The 20590-nt window shown below is 43.7% G+C and overlaps 1 protein-coding gene across 2 annotated transcripts in view; it reads right to left on the bottom strand.

Annotated features, from left to right (window-relative positions):
- The window catches only part of COG3 (component of oligomeric golgi complex 3), a 91703-nt gene that overhangs the window by 51698 nt on the left and 19415 nt on the right, over nucleotides 1–20590 (bottom strand). Inside the window, exons 7-14 of one of the 2 annotated variants that reach the window (XM_040425438.1) lie at nucleotides 15805–15939; nucleotides 10605–10685; nucleotides 10245–10288; nucleotides 6102–6228; nucleotides 4974–5065; nucleotides 3882–4021; nucleotides 2889–3049; nucleotides 1801–1909 (exon numbers count right to left, since the gene is read on the bottom strand). In XM_040425438.1, the coding sequence (XP_040281372.1) occupies nucleotides 1801–1909; nucleotides 2889–3049; nucleotides 3882–4021; nucleotides 4974–5065; nucleotides 6102–6228; nucleotides 10245–10288; nucleotides 10605–10685; nucleotides 15805–15939 (889 nt within the window). The remainder of the gene's footprint in view (nucleotides 1–1800; nucleotides 1910–2888; nucleotides 3050–3881; nucleotides 4022–4973; nucleotides 5066–6101; nucleotides 6229–10244; nucleotides 10289–10604; nucleotides 10686–15804; nucleotides 15940–20590) is intronic. The other variant, XM_040425439.1, reaches the window with a different exon arrangement.

Below are 20590 nucleotides of genomic sequence, written 5' to 3'. Positions count from 1 at the left end.
GAACTTCCTTTAGCGCTGTGGCGTGAAGAGAAGGTCCCGCCCCCTCAGGTCACGCGATAATCTGGCTCCACCTCAGGCCTTCTCACTGCTGCCTCAGCGCGCGCGCCCGTCCGGTAACCCCCGCAGCGCTGCCAGTCATCGTTCTCCACCAGAGATTGCAACGACACCCCGCCAGCTGGCTGCCCTCTGGAGGGCCGATGTGGTAAACTGAGGGAACGGAAGGGACCGGGGCGCCCAGAGACCGACCAGAATGCCTCTCATAAAAACCACCCCCCGCCGACCGAGTCACGCAGGAGACCGGAGGATGCGAGGTGGGGGCGGGAACAGGCATTACTTATCTGTCCTGCCGACCATCTTCACCCTTCTTCTGCTCCAGCAGGGTCACCTCTTCAGTTACCGGCACCGTAGTGGCAGGACACTGGAAGAGGGACTTGGATAGGTGAGGCTGCCCTGGTCCACCTTGTCTTCTTGTGGGGGAGGAGGCAGTAAGGCGGACCAACACTGGCATGCTCCCCAGGGAGAACAGGGAGGCTAGGCGACCACTGTTTCCCACCTCAAAAAGAAAAAACAATAAACTAAAATAAAAAATCTTTAAGGAAGCTACCCTGCAAAGCTATACCCACGGTTTCTGTTTCCCCCAATGAATATGGGCGAGAAACTGATTTTCAATCGCAGAAAATTTGTTGCATGTGAAGACACCGTAAGGCCACATGCACATGGTGTGTATTACACGCAGATTTTCCGCACGGATGTTTGTGCAGAAAATCCGCAGTGTAATACAGTACCTGCTAAGTAGATGATATTCTGAAAGCATCATCTACGTGTAGATTGCCCTAAGATGCGGATATTGAAATCTGCAACATGTCACCTGTTTGTTCAGATTTTCAGTGCAGATCTCACTTTTGCAAAGCACAGGATGAAATCTGGAGCAAATTCACATCAGAATCTGCGACAAATACTGCATCTAACACACGCAGATTTCATTGCAGATTTAGTGTGGAAACACACAGAAATCTGCACAGATTACAGTGCTGTGTGCATGTACCTTAAAAGTACAGTATAAGTCTGCTTTCACACGCGTTTTGGCTTTCAGTTTGTGAGATCCGTTCAGGGCTCTCACAAGCGGTCCAAAACGGATCAGTTTGCATTCTAATGCATTTTGAATGGAAAAGGATCTGCTCAGAATGCATCAGTTCAGTCTCCATTCCACTTTGGAGACTGACACCACAACGCTGCTTGCAGCGTTTTGGTGTCCGTCTGATGAAACTGAGCCAAACTGATCCGTCCTGGCACACAATGTATGTCAATGCGGACGGATCCATTTTCACTGAGACTATCTGGCACAATAGAAAACGGATCCATCCTCCATTCACTTGGCTAGGCTAAAGATAATACAAACTGATGCGTTCAGAAAGGATGCAGACGGTTGTATTATCAGAACGGACCCGTCCATGACGGATCCGCACAAAAGGCGAGTGTGAAAGTAGCCTACGAATCCTACATGCACCAGCTCCAATTTGCCTTCAGAATGCAGATTCCCATGCTTCTCTCTTCAAATGCACAGCAGTCCCAATAAAATAAGATAAAGCTATTATCTGCCAATTTCTGATGCAAATTGTGGTAAATCTGTTGGTCTGTCTAGGGCCTGTCCCCTTTCATTTGTTGGTCCACAGAGGTTCTGCCTACTGGAAAAAGTCGCCAATTTTTGCACAAAATGGGGCTTGTGCACCGCAGCCTGCAAGAAACGCTCCATAAGTTTACTAAATTGGAATGCATTTATAGTTCCAGTGAAAAACATACCACTTTTGATTAGATTGTCAGCTTCTGTATCCACCAGATGGACATCAGAAAATGAGGCATCGGGAGACTGCAACCTCTTTTGTTCATCCTTCAGACTCTGTGCAATTTGCTGTGGATATAAGACATTGTACAACTTTAAAAAGCAAAATATCAGACAAAAAATTATATATTTACAACTATTCTATCTGTTACATGGAATCCTTTTCTGAACAGGTAACATTCATTTAGTAATTGGTAGGATTCCCTTGGTTAATCTTCATTTAAAGGCTATGTACACCTTTGTTTGTTTTTTTATTATTATTGCATTGTACTCATTTTCAGGTAAAAAATATTTTTAATTGGTCCTAATTAAAAAAATATGGCATCCTTTTTTCTGTACAGAGCTGCCTGCTCTAGGAAGCGCCCTTGGGATTTTCTGCTTTTTCCCCATTCAGACCAGGAGCTGACAGACTCCTTATCTCTGCTCTCTGACATTATAAACACTCATTATAGCTCAGTTCTCATCTTACTGATAAGAATGTGGCTTAAATAAGTGCTTATGACCTCTTAGTAGTTTAGAGAGAAGGTTTATTAGATGACGTCCCAAAGTTTATTAAATGACCAGCTAAGAAAACAATTAAACCTTTGTGACAGAACAGCTCAATATTTTTGCCAAAAGAAAAAATGATTTTTAGCTAAAAAATTACCCCGAAGGTGTACAAAGCATTTATGGATAATTCCTGGCAAGGTAAATTTGCTGTGTGGGTTCCCCAACACAAATCCACAGCAAATTTCTGTACAATAAATAAGGATAGGAATTTTGAAAATACTATCAAAATGTAGTTGAGATTTTCCACATGGAAATCTTCTGCATGTTCATTCTGTTGTGGAATCGCAGTGGATTTTGCAGATTCTGCATTCGGAAATCCAGATCTGCGGCTGTCATATTCTGCCCCGTCTGGACCCTGAAATGGATCTGTCAGCCTTTTACACATTTTCCCATTCTTCTGGGCAGGACTCTTTAAGCAGCATACTTTAACAGCATTTTTGTTTGTACGGGTTGTGTTAAGCAGAATTATTCTTAATTATGTGCCTGAGGCAGAGCGTACCTCCATCATCTCCAGCTTGTCAGGATATGCCAGATCCCCCGGCGCAGGTTTATACCCTAGGATATCAGTCTGAATGTAAATGTGTGTCCGGTAGACAAGCCTCTCTTGTACATCTTCTAGCATTTGCTTCACCACAGCATCAAAGGCACCAAGCTGGTCAACTAAAAACAGCACATAAAGAGAGAATATAATCAATATAAAAAATAAAATAAAATAAATAAAAAGCTGCACTAAAGGATTTGGAACAATATTTTCTAGATGAAATAGCTATATGAGTTTAAAGGGGTTGTCCAGGATTTTACTATTGATGACCTATCCTCAGGACACCCGCACATCTAAATGAGGAGACGGCGCACACAGTGAACAAAGGCGATGGCTGCAGAGCTGCTCCTATCCACTTTAATGGGAGCAACAATGCAGCTACCAGCTCCATCCACTATACAATAGACAGAGCTGTGTAGTTCGGGGGCTGGAGCTAGAACAGATAAGCTGGAACAGTGCGTCATACCCCGGCTGATATGAAATTGATGGCCTATCCTGAGGCTATGCCATCAATATCAAAATCCTGGACAATGCCTTTAAATAAATCATAAAATATGAAAATATGAAAAAGTCCATGAAAGGGGGAAATATTTAAAAGGTATTGTACGATTTAAAATGACCACAAAAATCCTGATTTTATGTTCTCCGGATATACGGTTTATTTTACTATTGGTGGCTCATGCCCCCACCATAAACCAAAGTCACACTGGTTAACAGGACGCCAACACAACTGACTTTGCTATAAGAGCAATTTTTGTGTTCAATGAATAAACTAAATTAGGCAACAATGTGGATAGGTTGGCGTTATGCAAATAAAGCAGTAATAGGAGGCGATAGCTATACAAATTGGAGAATACACCAGTGCATTGTCCTTTGTAAGTGAAATAGTTAAAACCACAAAGCGGTTGGTTTAACTTTAATAAAGCAAAAATAGAGAGGCGCATGCCTTACCGCTATTTTGCACATGATCTTCAAGCATCTCAATTTTCAATATACCACAAAGTTCAGAGAGGGTTTCCAAGTGAACCACGTGAATGATGAGCGGCCGTAACACATCGTACAGAGACAGACACAGTTTCTCCAAAAGTTCACTGTAATAAAAAGAAAAACATATACATCAAAAATCAAGGACTGAAATGCAAAGTAAATCGTGGTCCTAAAAGAGATATCCAGTAACAAGACGACTACACCTTTAGCCTTCTACAGCGAAGCAAAAATAGAAAAATACTTTGTTAAAAGGGAATCTGTCAGAAGTTCTGACCCCTCAAAACTGCTGGCAGAGGTACAATAGATAAACACACAGCAGTGGGTGCTCATGCATCTCGCACAACCAATGAGAAGACATTATAATTCTGTTCAGTGTTCCACCTCTCTGAACTTAAAGGGGTTTGCTGAGATTTCAGTACTGATGACTAATCTAATCCATGCCTGGTTACTGCAGAGCTGCAGCACAACTCCTATTTACTTGAATGGAAGTTGTGCTGCAGTAGCCTGGTTCCAGTCTCGCACAGCTGATCGGTGGGGTGTCGGGAGTTGGACCAGCGCCAATCTGATATTGATGATCTATCCTGACGATAAGTCATCAATAGCCAATTCTTGAAGAATCCCTTCCAGCCTTCTAAACCCTTCCTCTCTGCTCTGAGTGATGGTTCTAGCATCCAATCATTAGACTGCAAGAGGCAGAGGGGAGGGATTGGGAAACCTTCACTGCAGAGAGCGAGACTACACATGAATGGACTGCCATCATGACTGTGAAGGTCACGGTGCTGTAGGTCCATACAGTAAAAAAAAAAAAAATGCTTCAAAGTCTTAAAATGTACAACTCAGAAGCAAAATACTGGGTAAAGGAGCTCTTAAAGTGGTTTTCTGAGATTTTAAATAATACAGAAATGTACCGAAAATTGTTGGAATGGTCACCAGAGGCACACCGATGTGCTAGGAACTGAATACTTCAAAGGGAGGAGTCAGAAATAATAAACTGATGAAAATATGACAAAAACGAAATACAGAGTCTAGAACAACATTTATAAATTTACCACATACTCCAATTTTGGTGTTGGTTTGGTGAAAAATTCATTGTAAAGTTGATATTCATCTTGACATACATGGACCATGAATGCGCAACCACTCCGCACCTACGAGAAAAAAAATCCTGCATTTAATCATAATCCATGAAAAGTGTGTGATATGCAAGACACAGAAGCAAATCTCCCAACCAGGAGCGACAGCTAACTACCGTGTTATTTGGACTATAAGACGCACTTTTTTTAGCAAGAAAAAAATCTTGCTAAAAAGTGCCCGTGTCTTATAGTCTGCAGTCAGGGTGGACCAGCAGTCCAAGGCCTCCTACAATGATCCCTTAATGGTCCTCAAAACACTAATACAGCGCCTCATTGGATCAGTGAGAGAAGTGTTTGTTGCAAACTTGTCTCTCTCCCTGCCTGTGTGCATGCTGCAGAGCTGAGTGTATTTGTATAATGTCATGATCACTATATCTATATATCTATATGCATGGACACTATAGAGCAAGGACAGGAGACACAAGTACTTGGATAGGTACATTTAATGATGTGACCACATGCGCCATCTGCGTCACCAGATGACACATTAGGCTACATCTACACGACGACATTTGTCGAGCGACATTTTGTTGCACTAATGTCGCGTGAATTTTTATAATGGCAGTCTATGGTGTCGCACTGCAACATGCTGCGACTGCGACGCAACATTTGCAGAAAAATCCATCTCGAATGGATTTTCTGCGACTGTTGCGTCGCAGTATGTTGCATGTTGCAGTGCGACACCATAGACTGCCATTATAAAAATTTTCGCGCGACATTAGTGCAACAAAATGTCGCGCGACAAATGTTGCAGTGTAGTTGTGCCCTATCTGTCGCGCGACAAATGTCGTCGTGTAGACGTAGCCTTAAGCTTAACAGGAGCTGACCAAAACTATTAACCCTCTCTATGTTTTATTTTTTTTTATTTACGGTTGTCTAAACCAGGGGTGTGTTTTATAGTTAGGCGCGTCTTCTAGTCCGAAAAATAGGAGTACGGTAATTCATTTCATCTTAGTTCACAAAAGGATATCCAGCTGTATAACAGCAAAGGAGGGGGCGAATGTATTGAGAATAATGGGAAGAGGAAGCCCAGATTAGAGGACATGCTTACCAGTGCACAGTGATCCCTGTTGTTGTGGCTGGTGAGATCTGTAATTGTGGTGGTGATACTTGGACTAAGAAGGTTCTCCCGCTGTTCTAGATAGCACTGATGTATTTCACCAAGAAGTAGCTGATACCTTTCAAATAAGATTACAAAAAAGTCACTACAAGTGCATAGTGCAAAAGTCAAACCTGCTATTCCTGCAATGATGGCACAAATGAAATCCTTTGAATCTCCTGCACAACATCTAATGCTGCTGACTGCCACCATTTAGAGCAGTTCTGTGCTCTAGACACATCAAGGCTGGTACCTGCTTGGTTACTATGAACAATACCAATGCTTTTTTTCCTGAAACATTTCTTTGCCCAAGGAAAATAAACTGTGAGCCTCATATATAAGAACCTATAGGTTTCATTTGTACAGTCAGGTTAGTAACTAGAAGTTGTAAAGGCACTAGCTTTTAGGGTAGGTTCACACAGAGTTTTTTTTTAGAGGAAGTACGAAGCAAAGTTTTCTGCAGGTTTTTCAGCCAAGACCTTCCAGCAGGAAGGAGAAGTACAAGTCCTCACTTTATATTTCCTTTCAAATTCACTTCTGGCTTTTGCTTAAAAACCTGCATGAAAATCTGCTTTGAATCTTCTTCCAAAAAAAGTCAGTGTGAACCTACCCTAATAAAAGGAAACCAATTTTAGCTGCAGCAGATGGAGTCATAGCCAGACGGTGCTCTCCATCTCTGCCCATGTGAAAATTATTGCTAGACAGAAGGACACAGCAGATATTGAAGGCCAGGCAGAGGAGCAAAGCACTGGACACCAGTTATTAAAGGGGTTCTCCCATGACTACTGTAAAAAATGAAAATCAAACCTTATATAGTACATGACAATCCCTTTCTAACAAAGCTAGAACCAGCCCTGTAGCTCACATGGATCCAGAGATCTCCCCATTCATTGCTCTGCTAGATTATATCAAGCTGAAAGCTCAAGGGGAGTGTCTTTTCTGCTGCAGCTCAGGGGGCGTGTCTTAGCTCTACCTATCACAGCTCAGGAGGTAGTTGGAGGATGAACCTGAGCATGTGCGGCCATCAAAGAAAGAAGAAAAAAACAGCAGGTGGCGATATACACATACATTTTATTGAATAACTCAGTGGCTATGCAAAATTTTTAATTACATGCAATTACAAAAGTATTTAGATTCAGGTGCTGGTTTGAAAACTGTAGAATATTTTTCATGGGACAATCCCTTTAACACCAGGGAAACCAGTATTATAAGCCTCCAAGGAGACAAGTTACCCATTTCATGCTGAGTGAACCACTGGCAGCAAGAAATCCCACCAGGCTCCCTCATTACAGACACCTAGAAAACATAGGCCCCGATTTATCAAGACTGACATCTGCGGCACCAATCTTGATAGGTTCTGCACTGCCAGAGGAGGCATGGAACTTATGGTCATGTTATAAAATTACATGCCTCCTCTGACAGTCAATCAGCCAGAATGAAATCTAGTAATTAATGATAAATGTGCCATGGGAGATGGCCGTGCCCACATCCCGCCCTTGCCATATACCCAAGGTTTTACAACTTTAAGGGTCCATTCACACGTCCGTAGTGTATTGCGGATCCGCAATACACCCGGCCGGCACCCCCATAGAAATGCATAGTCTTGTCCGCAATTGCGGACAAGAATAGGACATGTTCTATTTTTTTCCGGAGGTGCGGACTGGAAGATCGGGGGGCGCGCTCCGGAAATGCGGAGAGCACACAGTCCCCATAGAGAATGAATGGGTCCACACCAGTTCGCAAAATTGCGGAACGGATGCGGACCCATTTACGGATGTGTGAATGGAGCCTTAAGGCTAAAAAGAGACGTAAGGGAAAATTAAGAATTTTCCTCATAGTTTAAAAGTCAGCTACAGGAAGAAGAGTTCAGGCAAAGGGAGAAGAGGCTGTAGTGTGACTTCTCTTCACTGCATTGGTCACAAGTCTCTCTCTGTGTATAGGGAGTGGCCTGTCTATTAAGCCAAGCCAACGAGGAGAAGCTACACAGAGGACCCTTCTTCCCATGCTCGGCTCATTTTTAAAATTGTTTCCTCTGAAACATGGCTCTATGTAACGAGGGAGTCTATCGGGATTTTAGGCTGGCCATTGTTCTATACACAGATCCGAACACCTCCATTACTCTGGACCAGAAGATAAGAATCTTTTCTCCATTACCCTAGATCAGGCATGCTCAACCTGCGGCCCTCCAGCTGTTGTAAAACTACAACTCCCACCATGCCCTGCTGTAGGCTTATAGCTGTAGAGTATCCAGGCATGCTGGGAGTTGTAGTTTTGCAAAAGCTGGAGGGCCACAGGTGGAGCATCCCAGCCCTAGATCATCTGTAAAATTCGCATTAACCTTCCATCTCCAGGGCCACCAAGAAAACTGGCATTAAACTCCCTCAGTAACTTAAAACAATGGGTCAAAGTTAGGCTACTTTCACACTAGCGTTCGGAGCGGGTCCGTCTGATGTTTCATCAGACGGATCCGCTCCTATAATGCAGACGTTTGCATCCGTTCAGAACGGATCCATCTGCATTATAACTTAGAAAAATTTCTAAGTGTGAAAGTAGCCTGAGCGGATCCGTCCAGATTTTACATTGAAAGTCAATGGGGGCGGATCCGTTTGAAGATTGAGCCATATAGTGTCATCTTCAAACGGATCCGTCCCCATTGACTTACATTGTAAGTCTGGACGGATCCGCTCGCCTCCGCACGGTCAGGCGGACACCCGAACGCTGTAAGCAGTGTTCAGGTGTCCACTTGCTGAGCGGAGCGGAGGCTAAACGCTGCCAGACTGATGCATTCTGAGCGGATCCGCGTCCACTCAGAATGCATTAGGGCTGGACGGATCCGTTCGGGGCCGCTTGTGAGCCCCTTCAAACGGAGCTCACGAGCGGACACCCGAACGCAGGTGTGAAAGTAGCCTTAGCATTAAAGGGGTTTTCCGGCTTAAACTTTTATTTTCCAGTAAACATGCCCCGGCCACACTAACATATATTTAATATGGTTGCATTCATTCTTCTGCTCCCTTTGCTCATTTTACAAACCAGAAAACCAAATAGTAACACAAATAATAATGTGTGGCAACAGTGTATACCTCCCCGAATTAGAAAGACCACACATATAATACAAAACACATACTTTATAGCAGAACATCAAATTGAACATGCAATGAATTAATAAAACCATTTACAAATTGCAGTACAGATAAGCGCTATGAAAGATAGTAACCCAGATTCTGGGTCTGCACTGCCCTCTCAACTAAACCCCCTTACATACATACATACATAGGGTAGTGTTATATATAGGCAGTAAGTCATCCAGGTGTGGTCTTTCTAATTCGGTGAGGCATTTTACAAAACAGTCACGCGACCTGGTTTGTTGTCTTGCTGACATCACATCGACAAGTCACATGCTCCCCACCCCCACCTAAACTGCCCGTCGATGTAATGTCAGCATTGAGGGTCAGGGTCAGGGAGAAGCTGCCTCTGTGCATGTGCACGCCCCTCTCCTGTGTCCACAGCCCTGCACCACCCTTCCCTCTCACCATTCATGTCCCTTCACATCCTTGACGTGTCCCCAATGTGTATTAGCGCTCTGTCGATGCCGCTCGGCTGAACTATGCATCTCTCCCAGCTGTCTCTATGTCCACAGGACGCAGAGACAGCTTATCGTAATGGTGGGGCAGGGAGCAGTCCGCTTCACCATTCACCTAAGCAGCCAGCGCTCCCCGCAGCACGATATACTGTCACGCATCATGCTGCTGCTGTGTAGGAGAAGATGCACACAGCCGATTCCCAGCCGGCAGCGCTCCTTCTACACGGCCCAGTGTGACGGTACATCATGCTGCTGGGGAGAGCTGCCTGCTACTCTATTACAATCAGCTGTCTCTGCGTCCTGTGGACACAGACAGCTGAGAGAGATGCATCCGACAGAGCGCTAATACACAGTGGGGACAAGGCTAGCTCATCAACAGTTAAATCTCAGGGAAACCCAAACTTTTACTTTCTTGTGTCTAAAAGGGTAAATCTATAATGCTCTTTAGTCAGCTATTCATTTTTTCTTAAAAATATGCATTTGAAGTAAAACGTTCCCATAAAAATAATACTCACTCTGGTAACTTCTCTGATCGCTGCTCCATTTGTTCAATAAGAGTCTAGGCAAACAAAGCAAGACAGTCAATAAGACGTGGTGTAATATTACAGCATAAGGGCTATCATTTGGCTATCATATCAGAGCAAGCTGACATTATTTGTAACAATCCAATTCATGTGAAGGAATGACTCTCAACATCCAAAGAGCCAGACTAGAGAGAGATGGAAAAACAAGCAACGAACACGATTTTATAAAGCAATAGATCATTATAGCTCCCATGCACATGTACTTCTACAAAATATAGAAAAAGGTCATCACAAAAAATATCATCCTTTATCTTTGTATGTTGTGAGCTGCCGATGTTAAGGAATACTCACCCTGACCTTTGGAGCTGCTCCCCTAAACTTGACATAAAATAACGTAAACGCGTTGTCAGAATGTGGTGCTGTTGATGGATCCTGACGGGGGGGAAAAAAATAAACATTTATCACATCTAAAGAAGACCGTACGTTTCCAGGCAGTGGAGGACTTCAACATGACCTTAGGGGCATAAGAGCAGATTTAATAATCCTGTCTAAGGGCTCTTTCACACTTGCGTTGTCCGGATCCGGCGTGTACTCCATTTGCCGGAATTACACGCCGGATCCGGAAAAACGCAAGTGAACTGAAAGCATTTGAAGACAAAGCCGTCTTCAAAATGCGTTCAGTGTTACTATGGCAGCCAGGACGCTATTAAAGTCCTGGCTGCCATAGTAGTAGTGGGGAGCGGGGGAGCAGTATACTTACAGTCCGTGCGGCTCCCCGGGCGCTCCAGAATGACGTCAGAGCGCCCCATGCGCATGGATCACATGATCCATGCGATCACGTCATCCATGAGCGTGGGGCGCCCTGACGTCACTCTTGAGCGCCCGGGGAGCCGCACGGACGGTAAGTATACTGCTCTCCCGCTCCCCACTACACTTTACCATGGCTGCCAGGACTTTAGCGTCCTGGAAGCCATGGTAACCATTCAGAAAAAGCTAAACGTCGGATCTGGCAATGCGCCGAAACGACGTTTAGGTTAAGGCCGGATCCGGATCAATGCCTTTCAATGGGCATTAATTCCGGATCCGGCCTTGCAGCAAGTGTTCAGGATTTTTGGCCGGAGCAAAAAGCGCAGCATGCTGCGGTATTTTCTCCGGCCAAAAAACATTCCGGTCCGGAACTGAAGACATCCTGATGCATCCTGAACGGATTTCTCTCCATTCAGAATGCATTAGGATAAAACAGATCAGGATTCTTCCGGCATAGAGCCCCGACGACGGAACTCTATGCCGGAAGAAAAGAACGCAAGTGTGAAAGAGCCCTAAAACACAGAAAGCCACGCAAGTCTAAGGAGGTGTCAAATGTGTCCAGTGGCTGATAAATTTGAGACATGGTAGACACTTATTTTGCAACATAATTCTGTACAATTTTGGTGAAAAACTGCGGAATTTTAAAAAAACGCCCCTGACCCGTGAGCAGGTCGGCAGAGCACAATGGATTATTCCTTTTGGTTTATATGATTCTTAAATGTCTAAAATTAAAATTAACAACTTTGCATAAAAATGCACCAAATTATGCTGAAACTTATGCTAGAATTCCAGCGCATCTGCAGTAGTAAATGTGGGGGTTAACAAAGGACTTTGACATATCACTGAGACACGTCAGATAATGTTGTAAAAATATGAATTCCTCAAATTTTTAAAAATGTGGTGGCCATGTGCAATACATTACCACTCCTCAACTTAGCGCTGGAATAATCCTCTGACACTAGTTGTCCTTAAAACTCAAAGAGGGAGATTTATCAAACTGGTGTAAAGTAGAACTGGCTTAGGCTACTTTCACACTGGTGTTTTGGTTTTCCGTTTGTGAGATCCGTTCAGGGCTCTCACAAGCGGTCCAAAACGGATCAGTTTTGCTCTAATGGATTCTGAATGGAAAAGGACTCGCTCAGAATGCATCAGTTTGCCTCCGTTCAGTCTCCATTCCGCTTTGGAGGAAGACAGCAAAACACTGCCTGCAGCGTTTTGGTGTCCGTCTGACGAAACTGAGCCAAACGGATCCGTTCTGACACACAATGTAAGTCAATGGGGACGGATCCGTTTTCAGTGACACAATCTGGCACAATAGAAAATGGATCCATCCCCCATCGACTTTCAATGGTGTTCAAGACGGATCCGTCTTGGCTATGTTACAGATAATAAAAACGGATCCGTTCTGAACGGATGCATGCGGTTGTATTATCTGAACAGATGCTTTTGTGCAGATCCATGACAGATCCGCACCAAACGCGAGTGTGAAAGTAGCCTTAGTTGCCCATAGCAACCTATCAGATTCCACCTTTCATTTATCAGAGCTCCTTCGGAAAATGAAAGGTGGAATCTGATTGGCTGCTATGGGCAACTAAGCCAGTTCTACTTTACGCCAGTTTGATAACTGACCCCCCCAATAATTCCTTTATTTAGACACACATTAAAAAACATCCAACAGGTATGGCAATAGATATGCTATAAGTATCGGATATCCAGAAACATCCTTCTTGGTATGCCATGAGGAGGTTTCTCTACATCCGAAACGCGTAGCATATCTATCTATTGCCATACCTGTTGGATGTTTTTAATGTGTGTCTAAAAAAAGGAATTATTGAGTTTTAAGGACAAGTGCCAGAGGATTATTCTGGAGCGAAGGTGTTCATTATGGACTGAACTGACACCGTATCCTCCGGGCTCGCCGGGGGCACCGTGTACACTCAATCCCATCCCTTTTTTCTTAGGTTTGGAACTACAGTACCACTGCAGAGAATGAGATGATGAGGGCAGATTCAGAAATCATACAGCCTATTGCCCTAGCAATCACAGTGTGTAATGTGCAGACAGCCTACAGAACACCCACCGGCCTACAGGTAAGTAGATTAACACTACAGTAGTTTCAATAGTAAAATCATATTACAGTTTTGTTGTATGAAATTCTTTAAAGGGTTTGTCCCATGAAAATATTCTACATGTTCCAAACCAGTAGCTGGATCTGAGTACTTTAGTATAGCCACTGAGCTATTCACCTATCCGTATAGCGCCACTTGCTATTTTCTGTCCCGCTCACTGAAGTTGGCGAACATGCTCAGTTCCATCCTTCAACTGCCACCAGTTGCAGTGGAAAGGACGCCCCCCCCCCGAGAAAGTAAACGCCCCCTAAACTGCCAACTTGAAATCCACGTGAGGAACTGGGCTGGTTCTTAGTCTGTTGGAAAAATATGTACCATATGATAACAGATTTTCATTTTTTACACTATTCATGGGATAATCCATTTAAGTGCCCTTTAGGCTCATTACACATGCGAGTTGTTGTAAACATCCAGACCACTGACCCTTCTGCATCAGTATCTCAACAGTAGTGCATCCATATACTGTTTCAGATATACATTACTGATTAACCATCTTTTAGGAAGAAAATATATTTAGACAGCCCTTTAACTACTTAACAGTTTTGCCCTAGCTCTGCTCAGGCTTTGAGAAAAGGACTTAAAGGGGTTATCTAGGAATTGACAATAAGGACCTATTCCCACAACAGGTCAACATTATCATATTGGCGGGGGTCCAAGTCCTGGCACCTCCACTGATCAGCTGTTTCAAGGACTTCTGCCAGCTTACTAAGCACAGTGCTTTACACTGTATAGTGGCAGTGCTTGGTACTGCAGCTCAGCCCCATTCACTTCAATGCGGCTGATCTGCAACTAGGCCATGTGACCGATGTACAGTGATGTCACATGGCCCATGAAGAGGCCGCAACACTCATGGAGACTGCTTATAAACGCTGATTGGCGCGGGCCCCAGGAGTTGGACCACCACCAATCTGATATTGATGACCTATTCTGAGGATAGGTCATCAATATTATTTCCAAGGGCAGCAGGCTGAGGAGGGGAAGGTTGCGTTAACCTCTCATATCTCTGGATTGGTAGCAGCTAGAGATTTTGTTTTAAAGCTTAGATTGTCAGCCGGTCTGTCTAGCTGCTACACAGCCCAAGTTATGAAGAATTAAAGCAGCCTCCCCCATGTGATCTTAGCCAGCCTGGAAGAGGAGGACAGTGAGGAAGCCAACAGGCTGTACCACTGGAACACGGAGGGGGAGGGGGGGGGGGGGGGATGGGGGAGAGTTACAGATCCTTAAAAGGGTTGTGCAGGCAGTTTATATTAACAACCGATCATTCTCAGCTGTTTGAACAGGCAGCTCTCCATGTGAGCACTACTTCCTTTTCATTAAACTGCCAGTGGTCTCGGCAGTGCAGTGTAATTACAAGTATTCTCTCCAGTCACTTTAATGGAGCGAGTACTTGTAACTACACTGCGTCACCGCTGCAGGAGAGACGACGTGCAGTGTAATGAAGAGTAAGCAGCGCTCCTCTTCAAACAGCTGATCGGCGAAGTTGCTGGGTGTCAGACTTCCACCGAGCAGTTATGGATGACTTATCCTAAGGATAGGCCATCAATATATAATGCCTGCACAACCCATTTAAAAAGGAACCTGTCACTATCAAGCCACTAAACCACTAGTATGATGATAAACAGCTATGGTTTTGCTTTCTAAACTTGACCATGTCACAACTTTCTGTCTATTTCAGCATTAGGTGTTACCAGAGAAGAGTCCAGCGGCTTCGGGAGCACACGCACTGCGCATGTGAAGCCGAGGACAATACGAGCACACGAACTGCGCAGGTGAAGCCGAGGACAGCACACGCACTGCGCAGGTGAAGCCGAGGACAATACGAGCACACGCACTGCGCAGGTGAAGCCAAGGACAATACGAGCACACACACTGCGCAGGTGAAGCCAAGGACAATACGAGCACACACACTGCGCAGGTGAAGCCGAGGACAATACGAGCACACACACTGCGCAGGTGAAGCCGAGGACAATACGAGCACACACACTGCGCAGGTGAAGCCGAGGACAATACGAGCACACACACTGCGCAGGTGAAGCCGAGGACAATACATCTCTCCTCACTGCGCAGGTGAAGCCGAGGACAATACGAGCACACGCACTGCGCAGGTGAAGCCGAGGACAATACGAGCACACGCACTGCGCAGGTGAAGCCGAAGACAATACACCTCTCCTCACTGCGCAGGTGAAGCCGAGGACAATACACCTCTCTTCACTGTGCATAGGCCAAAAGCAACTGAACTCATCTGCAGTCATTTATAAGGTCTTTCAATACCAGTGGTGACATGCTCATGTTTAGAAAGATAACCCCCAGCTTTATAAAACATGATGGGCGTTTAGAGCCCTAAACCTAATGTCAGGGTCCCTTTGACAAGGAAGCAAAATATGTTTGATATCTGATAGATGCCTTGAAGTGTTTCCACAGATTGAACTGTAAAGATGCACACAGCTGCTACTAAAGTCTTTATATTAGCAGGTATTTAAAAAATAAAATAAAATTGTAGAATAAAATCAATCATAGCAAAACCAATGTGAAATGCAGAACCAGCCAGAAGAGAGCCTGCCCTCATGAGCTTACAATCTGCAACGAACCTATAACCAATGCAAATCACCGCTCACCTGACGTACCCGTTTCATGAGTTGATTTGTGAGGTTCTGTAGTGTGTTCACCGTGTACGTCTTCATAAGGTGCATAGCTTTAGAAAGACACTGCTTAACCTTCGCCATGTAAACCGGATAATCTTTATAGTTCGGCTGTATGTAAAAAGAAAATTAAAAAAAGTCATCTTAGTGAATAAACCCTTAACACATTAAAGGAGTTATCAAGGAAACGATAATGATGACCTATCCTCAGGATAGGACATTATCATCACATCGGCGGGGTCGGAGTCCCGGTAGCTCACCAAGCATAGCGCCATATTGTATAGTGGCTGTGTTTGGTATTGCAGCTCAGCCCCATTCACTTCTATGGGGCGGAGCTGCAACTAGGCCATGTGACCGATGTACGGTGACGTCACATGGCCTAGGAAGAGGCTGCAGTGCTCAGCTGATCGGCGGGGGTCGCTGTGTCGCCGATCTGATATTGATGACCTGTCCTGAGGACAGGTCATCAGTATCATTTCCAGGATAATCCCTTTAATGTATCCCTTCATCGTACATGATAAAACATACAGATCATGTAGAAATAAGTCCACTAAAGACATAATGCATGGTGGGAAACTTTGACCAGAGTCCCACATCCAGGAAAGAAGAACACTGCGCGCTGTAAGCATCATGAAAATGAACTGTTCAGATCTGTATGAATGTACCTACCCAAGAAGTGCTGTTCTCTTTTTGTACTTCTACTTAAACTCTATGTATAATCTAGAACAATAAACCCAAGAATTGCTCAGTGACCGAGTACCGACACCTGCCTGCTCCATTTACCTCATCTCTGCAGAAATCTTTTACAGTCATACATTATCATTTCCCCATATTGCCACTGTAGTCGGACAGTCAGAGGCATACACTGCCATGATTACCGCTGGCAGCCGCTAACAAGGTCAAGATGAACAAGGGATACCGGGGCTGAATCAGTTAATCAGCCCTGTCATCATATCTTATAGCAGGGGTGCACAACCTGTGGCCCCCAGAGCCATGGTTGGCGGCCCCGTCCTGGTGGGCAGAAACACAGCTGATCGTGCGATCAGCGGTGTTTCTGCCCAGAGCCGCACAATTGCAGTGTTACAGCTCCTGCCCCTGCCCTGTAGCAGGACGGGTCCCCGGCTGTCAGACACCACGAGACCCGAGGAGAAGGCAGAAGCAGTGTATCAGCGCCTTCTCCTCACACAGGTGAGCGGCGCACTGTGCAGTGTAGACCGGGCGATCACGTGATCGCCGTGTGTCAGGGGCAGAGGACTGCAGAGCCTCAGCAGGTCAGCAAGTCTTATGGACCTTTTGGGGACAAATATATATATATTAAGTGTATAGAGAGGCTGAGCACTCTCCACCTGGACCACACAGAGACTGACACAATAGGTACTGATGATAATATTTATTACACCTAAATGAAGATAGATTTCTAAAACTGTGATAGAACAACAATAAAATATTCAGAATAAAATACAAAGTAAAAACAACATAATAACTATAAAATACAGTGGGTACTTTATAAAACTCGGAATAGTTAATATATAAATAATAGATGGAAGTTCAATGAATAAATGATCGAGAGGTATTCTATGTCGAATAGCTACTCAAATATTCAGGTAAATGTCCGGACAAAGTTCGATAAATTTCTTTATTCGTTGTTCTTTGTTCGATTATTTCATATATTCGACGAATATTCCCTGTCTGGCAAAATAATAATCACACTTTGCCGTCTGACTAAAGCACAGTGGCGTCCCACGTGGCTGAAAATGTAAGATCCGGCAGTACCTGGTTATGATAGGTCAGCTGGAGCGGTGCAGGCAAGTTAGCAGCCCTCGATGTAAGTATTCTCCAGTAGATATTCTCCAGTGGTTTTCTCGGTTTTTCAGGTGTAGTAGCAGTGTGAATCGAATGTAGCGTTGAATATATGCCAGAAAAGTTTGTCAGGGTAAAATTTCCAATCCGGGTTGTTGGGGTCAGGACGTTCATCAGCTGATGTGCGGGTCTTAAAACCAGACGCGTTTCGGGGTCAGTGGACTGAGGAAGGGGCTAGGAAAAGACCCCGAAACGCGTCTGATTTTAAGACCCGCACATCAGCTGATGAACGTCCTGACCCCAACAACCCGGATTGGAAATTTTACCCTGACAAACTTTTCTGGCATATATTCAACGCTACATTCGATTCACACTGCTACTACACCTGAAAAACCGAGAAAACCACTGGAGAATATCTACTGGAGAATACTTACATCGAGGGCTGCTAACTTGCCTGCACCGCTCCAGCTGACCTATCATAACCAGGTACTGCCGGATCTTACATTTTCAGCCACGTGGGACGCCACTGTGCTTTAGTCAGACGGCAATCGCAAGTGTGATTATTATTTTGCCAGACAGGGAATATTCGTCGAATATATGAAATAATCGAATGAAATAATCAAACTTTGTCCGGACATTTACCTGAATATTTGAGTAGCTATTCGACATAGAATACCTCTCGATCATTTATTCATTGAACTTCCATCTATTATTTATATATTAACTATTCCGAGTTTTATAAAGTACCCACTGTATTTTATAGTTATTATGTTGTTTTTACTTTGTATTTTATTCTGAATATTTTATTGTTGTTCTATCACAGTTTTAGAAATCGATCTTCATTTAGGTGTAATAAATATTATCATCAGTACCTATTGTGTCAGTCTCTGTGTGGTCCAGGTGGAGAGTGCTCAGCCTCTCTCTACACTTTATATCCCTTTTTTGACTGGGTGAGTCATTAGGCTCGTTAGCACCCATCCACAGCTACAAGCGGAGTGAGACACCACATTTTCTATAAAAATATATATTAAAAAGTAAAAAAAAAAAAAAAAAAAATCAAAACATACAAATAAAAGGAAAAAGTGCAAAAAAAAAAAGACCTCTTGGGGGAACATACAGTGCTGCAAAAATCTATAAAAAAAAAAAAAAAAGAAAAAAAAAGAAAAAAATTTTTTTGCAAAAAAATGTCAAATAAATTAATAAATAAAATACAAGTAAAAGAAAGCCATAAAAAAGGAAAACGTGAAAAATAAAATAGTTCATTGTCATAGTATGTGTCAAAAATATATTTTAAAAATAAATAATAAAAAATTTCAAATAGTACGATGTGACAATGGGGCCCCAGACCAAAAAAGGTTGTGCACCCCTGTCTTATACGATCCAAACTGGCTTCTTTATAAAAAAAATGTCAGTTTATAAAAGTGGGCAGATAAAGCTTTGACATATCCCAATTAACCCCTTCCTTTCTCATATATTTTCCTCATATTACTTCACACCCAGCAGATGACTACTGATCATCAGTTACAGTACTTGGGTTGTATTTACTTTGTCTCTGATGCCATCTACTGGTCATTAAAAAAGGTGCAATCTTTGATGGACAAGTCACTTGGGGTCATTTATTTTAGCGTTTTGCACCTGTTTAAGTCAAATGTTTTCCTATTTTAGACAATTTCTTGTAGGTGCACTTACTAATGAAAGTGTGCCTGTTTTGGAAGCATTTGCGCCTTGTTTGACAATTTTCTATTGTAGTCCAATTCTGGTGTTTTGGTTTTTTTTTGAGCTTTTTTTTATCCTAATTATGTAGGTGCGCTTTTTTTACAAATCAATTAAATGTTTTACTCCACTTCAGGAGTGGCGTAGTTCTGTTTGTCTGTTTTGTGTTGGGCCGTGCAACAATTTTCTTAAAATAGTCACATCAGTGGGTAGATGCAAGCCTTTTCACAAATATATGTACCTAATATGCGACTTTTTAATCTAATATGTGACTTTTTGTTTAGCCGCTGCAGTTTGTGCCTAATTCATGATCCAACCAATTCATCACCTGCTGTGTGACTCTTTATAAATACTATGCAAAATCAGTGCTCCAGACAAAAAAAAATACCTAGTAGCCATTGGCTCCTGAACTGAAAAATTTAGGAGTCAAATCGAAACCGAATCAAAATTTTGGTATCGTGACAACGCTACGCCGATCAGATCGGTGTAGGGTTGTTTCGTTACCAAAATTTTGATTTGCTTTCGTCACCATAAAAAAGTATTGCGATACTCAATACCACGCAGATTTTTTTTTCGCATTTTATGAAACATTCGGCCCATAATAGAACAGTCCTATCCTTTTTTTTTTGTGACAAGGTGACTAAAAAATGGCGAATCGCATGTTTTTTTTAATTTATTTATGTCTGTTATGGCGCTCACCGCATAGGAGATATTTTTTAATAATTTAATAGTTTGGACTTTTCGGACGCAGCGCTATGTAATACAGGGCTTGACAAATTTCCTTGGAATCTAGGAGCCAGCTAAAAAAGTTAGGAGCCAGGCGGAGCCGCGTCATAAAGCCCCCAGTAGGTGCCCCCATAGTGCTTCCCCCCCACTTCTCCATAGAGCCCCCCCAATAATGCTGTATACCATGTTACATATACCGCCGCTCCATCCCCGGACCCTATTGACTATAATGGGGACGGGGGTGGAGCTCCGGCGCAGCATGGCAGTTCGCGGTGAGAGGCCGCCGGACTAAAAAGTTGGACATGCAGTACTTTTACCATGCACTGCCGTGCTGCACCAGAGCTCTGCCCCCATTATAGTCAATGGGGACAGAGCTGCGGTCCGGCGAAACAGCGGAAGGACGGATCTGACAGGGTGAACAGCCTGCCGGATCCGTCCTGCCGCAAGTGTGAAAGTAGCCTTAGTTCTATAGCTACTGAATGAGACAGGAGAAGGGATGCCTTTAACATATAGATCTCCTTGA

This window comes from Bufo bufo, chromosome 3 (assembly GCF_905171765.1).
Source record: "Bufo bufo chromosome 3, aBufBuf1.1, whole genome shotgun sequence".
Taxonomy (NCBI): Eukaryota; Metazoa; Chordata; class Amphibia; order Anura; family Bufonidae; genus Bufo; species Bufo bufo.
Note: the sequence above shows the minus strand (reverse complement) of the source record. Positions and strands in the feature narration are given on the sequence as shown.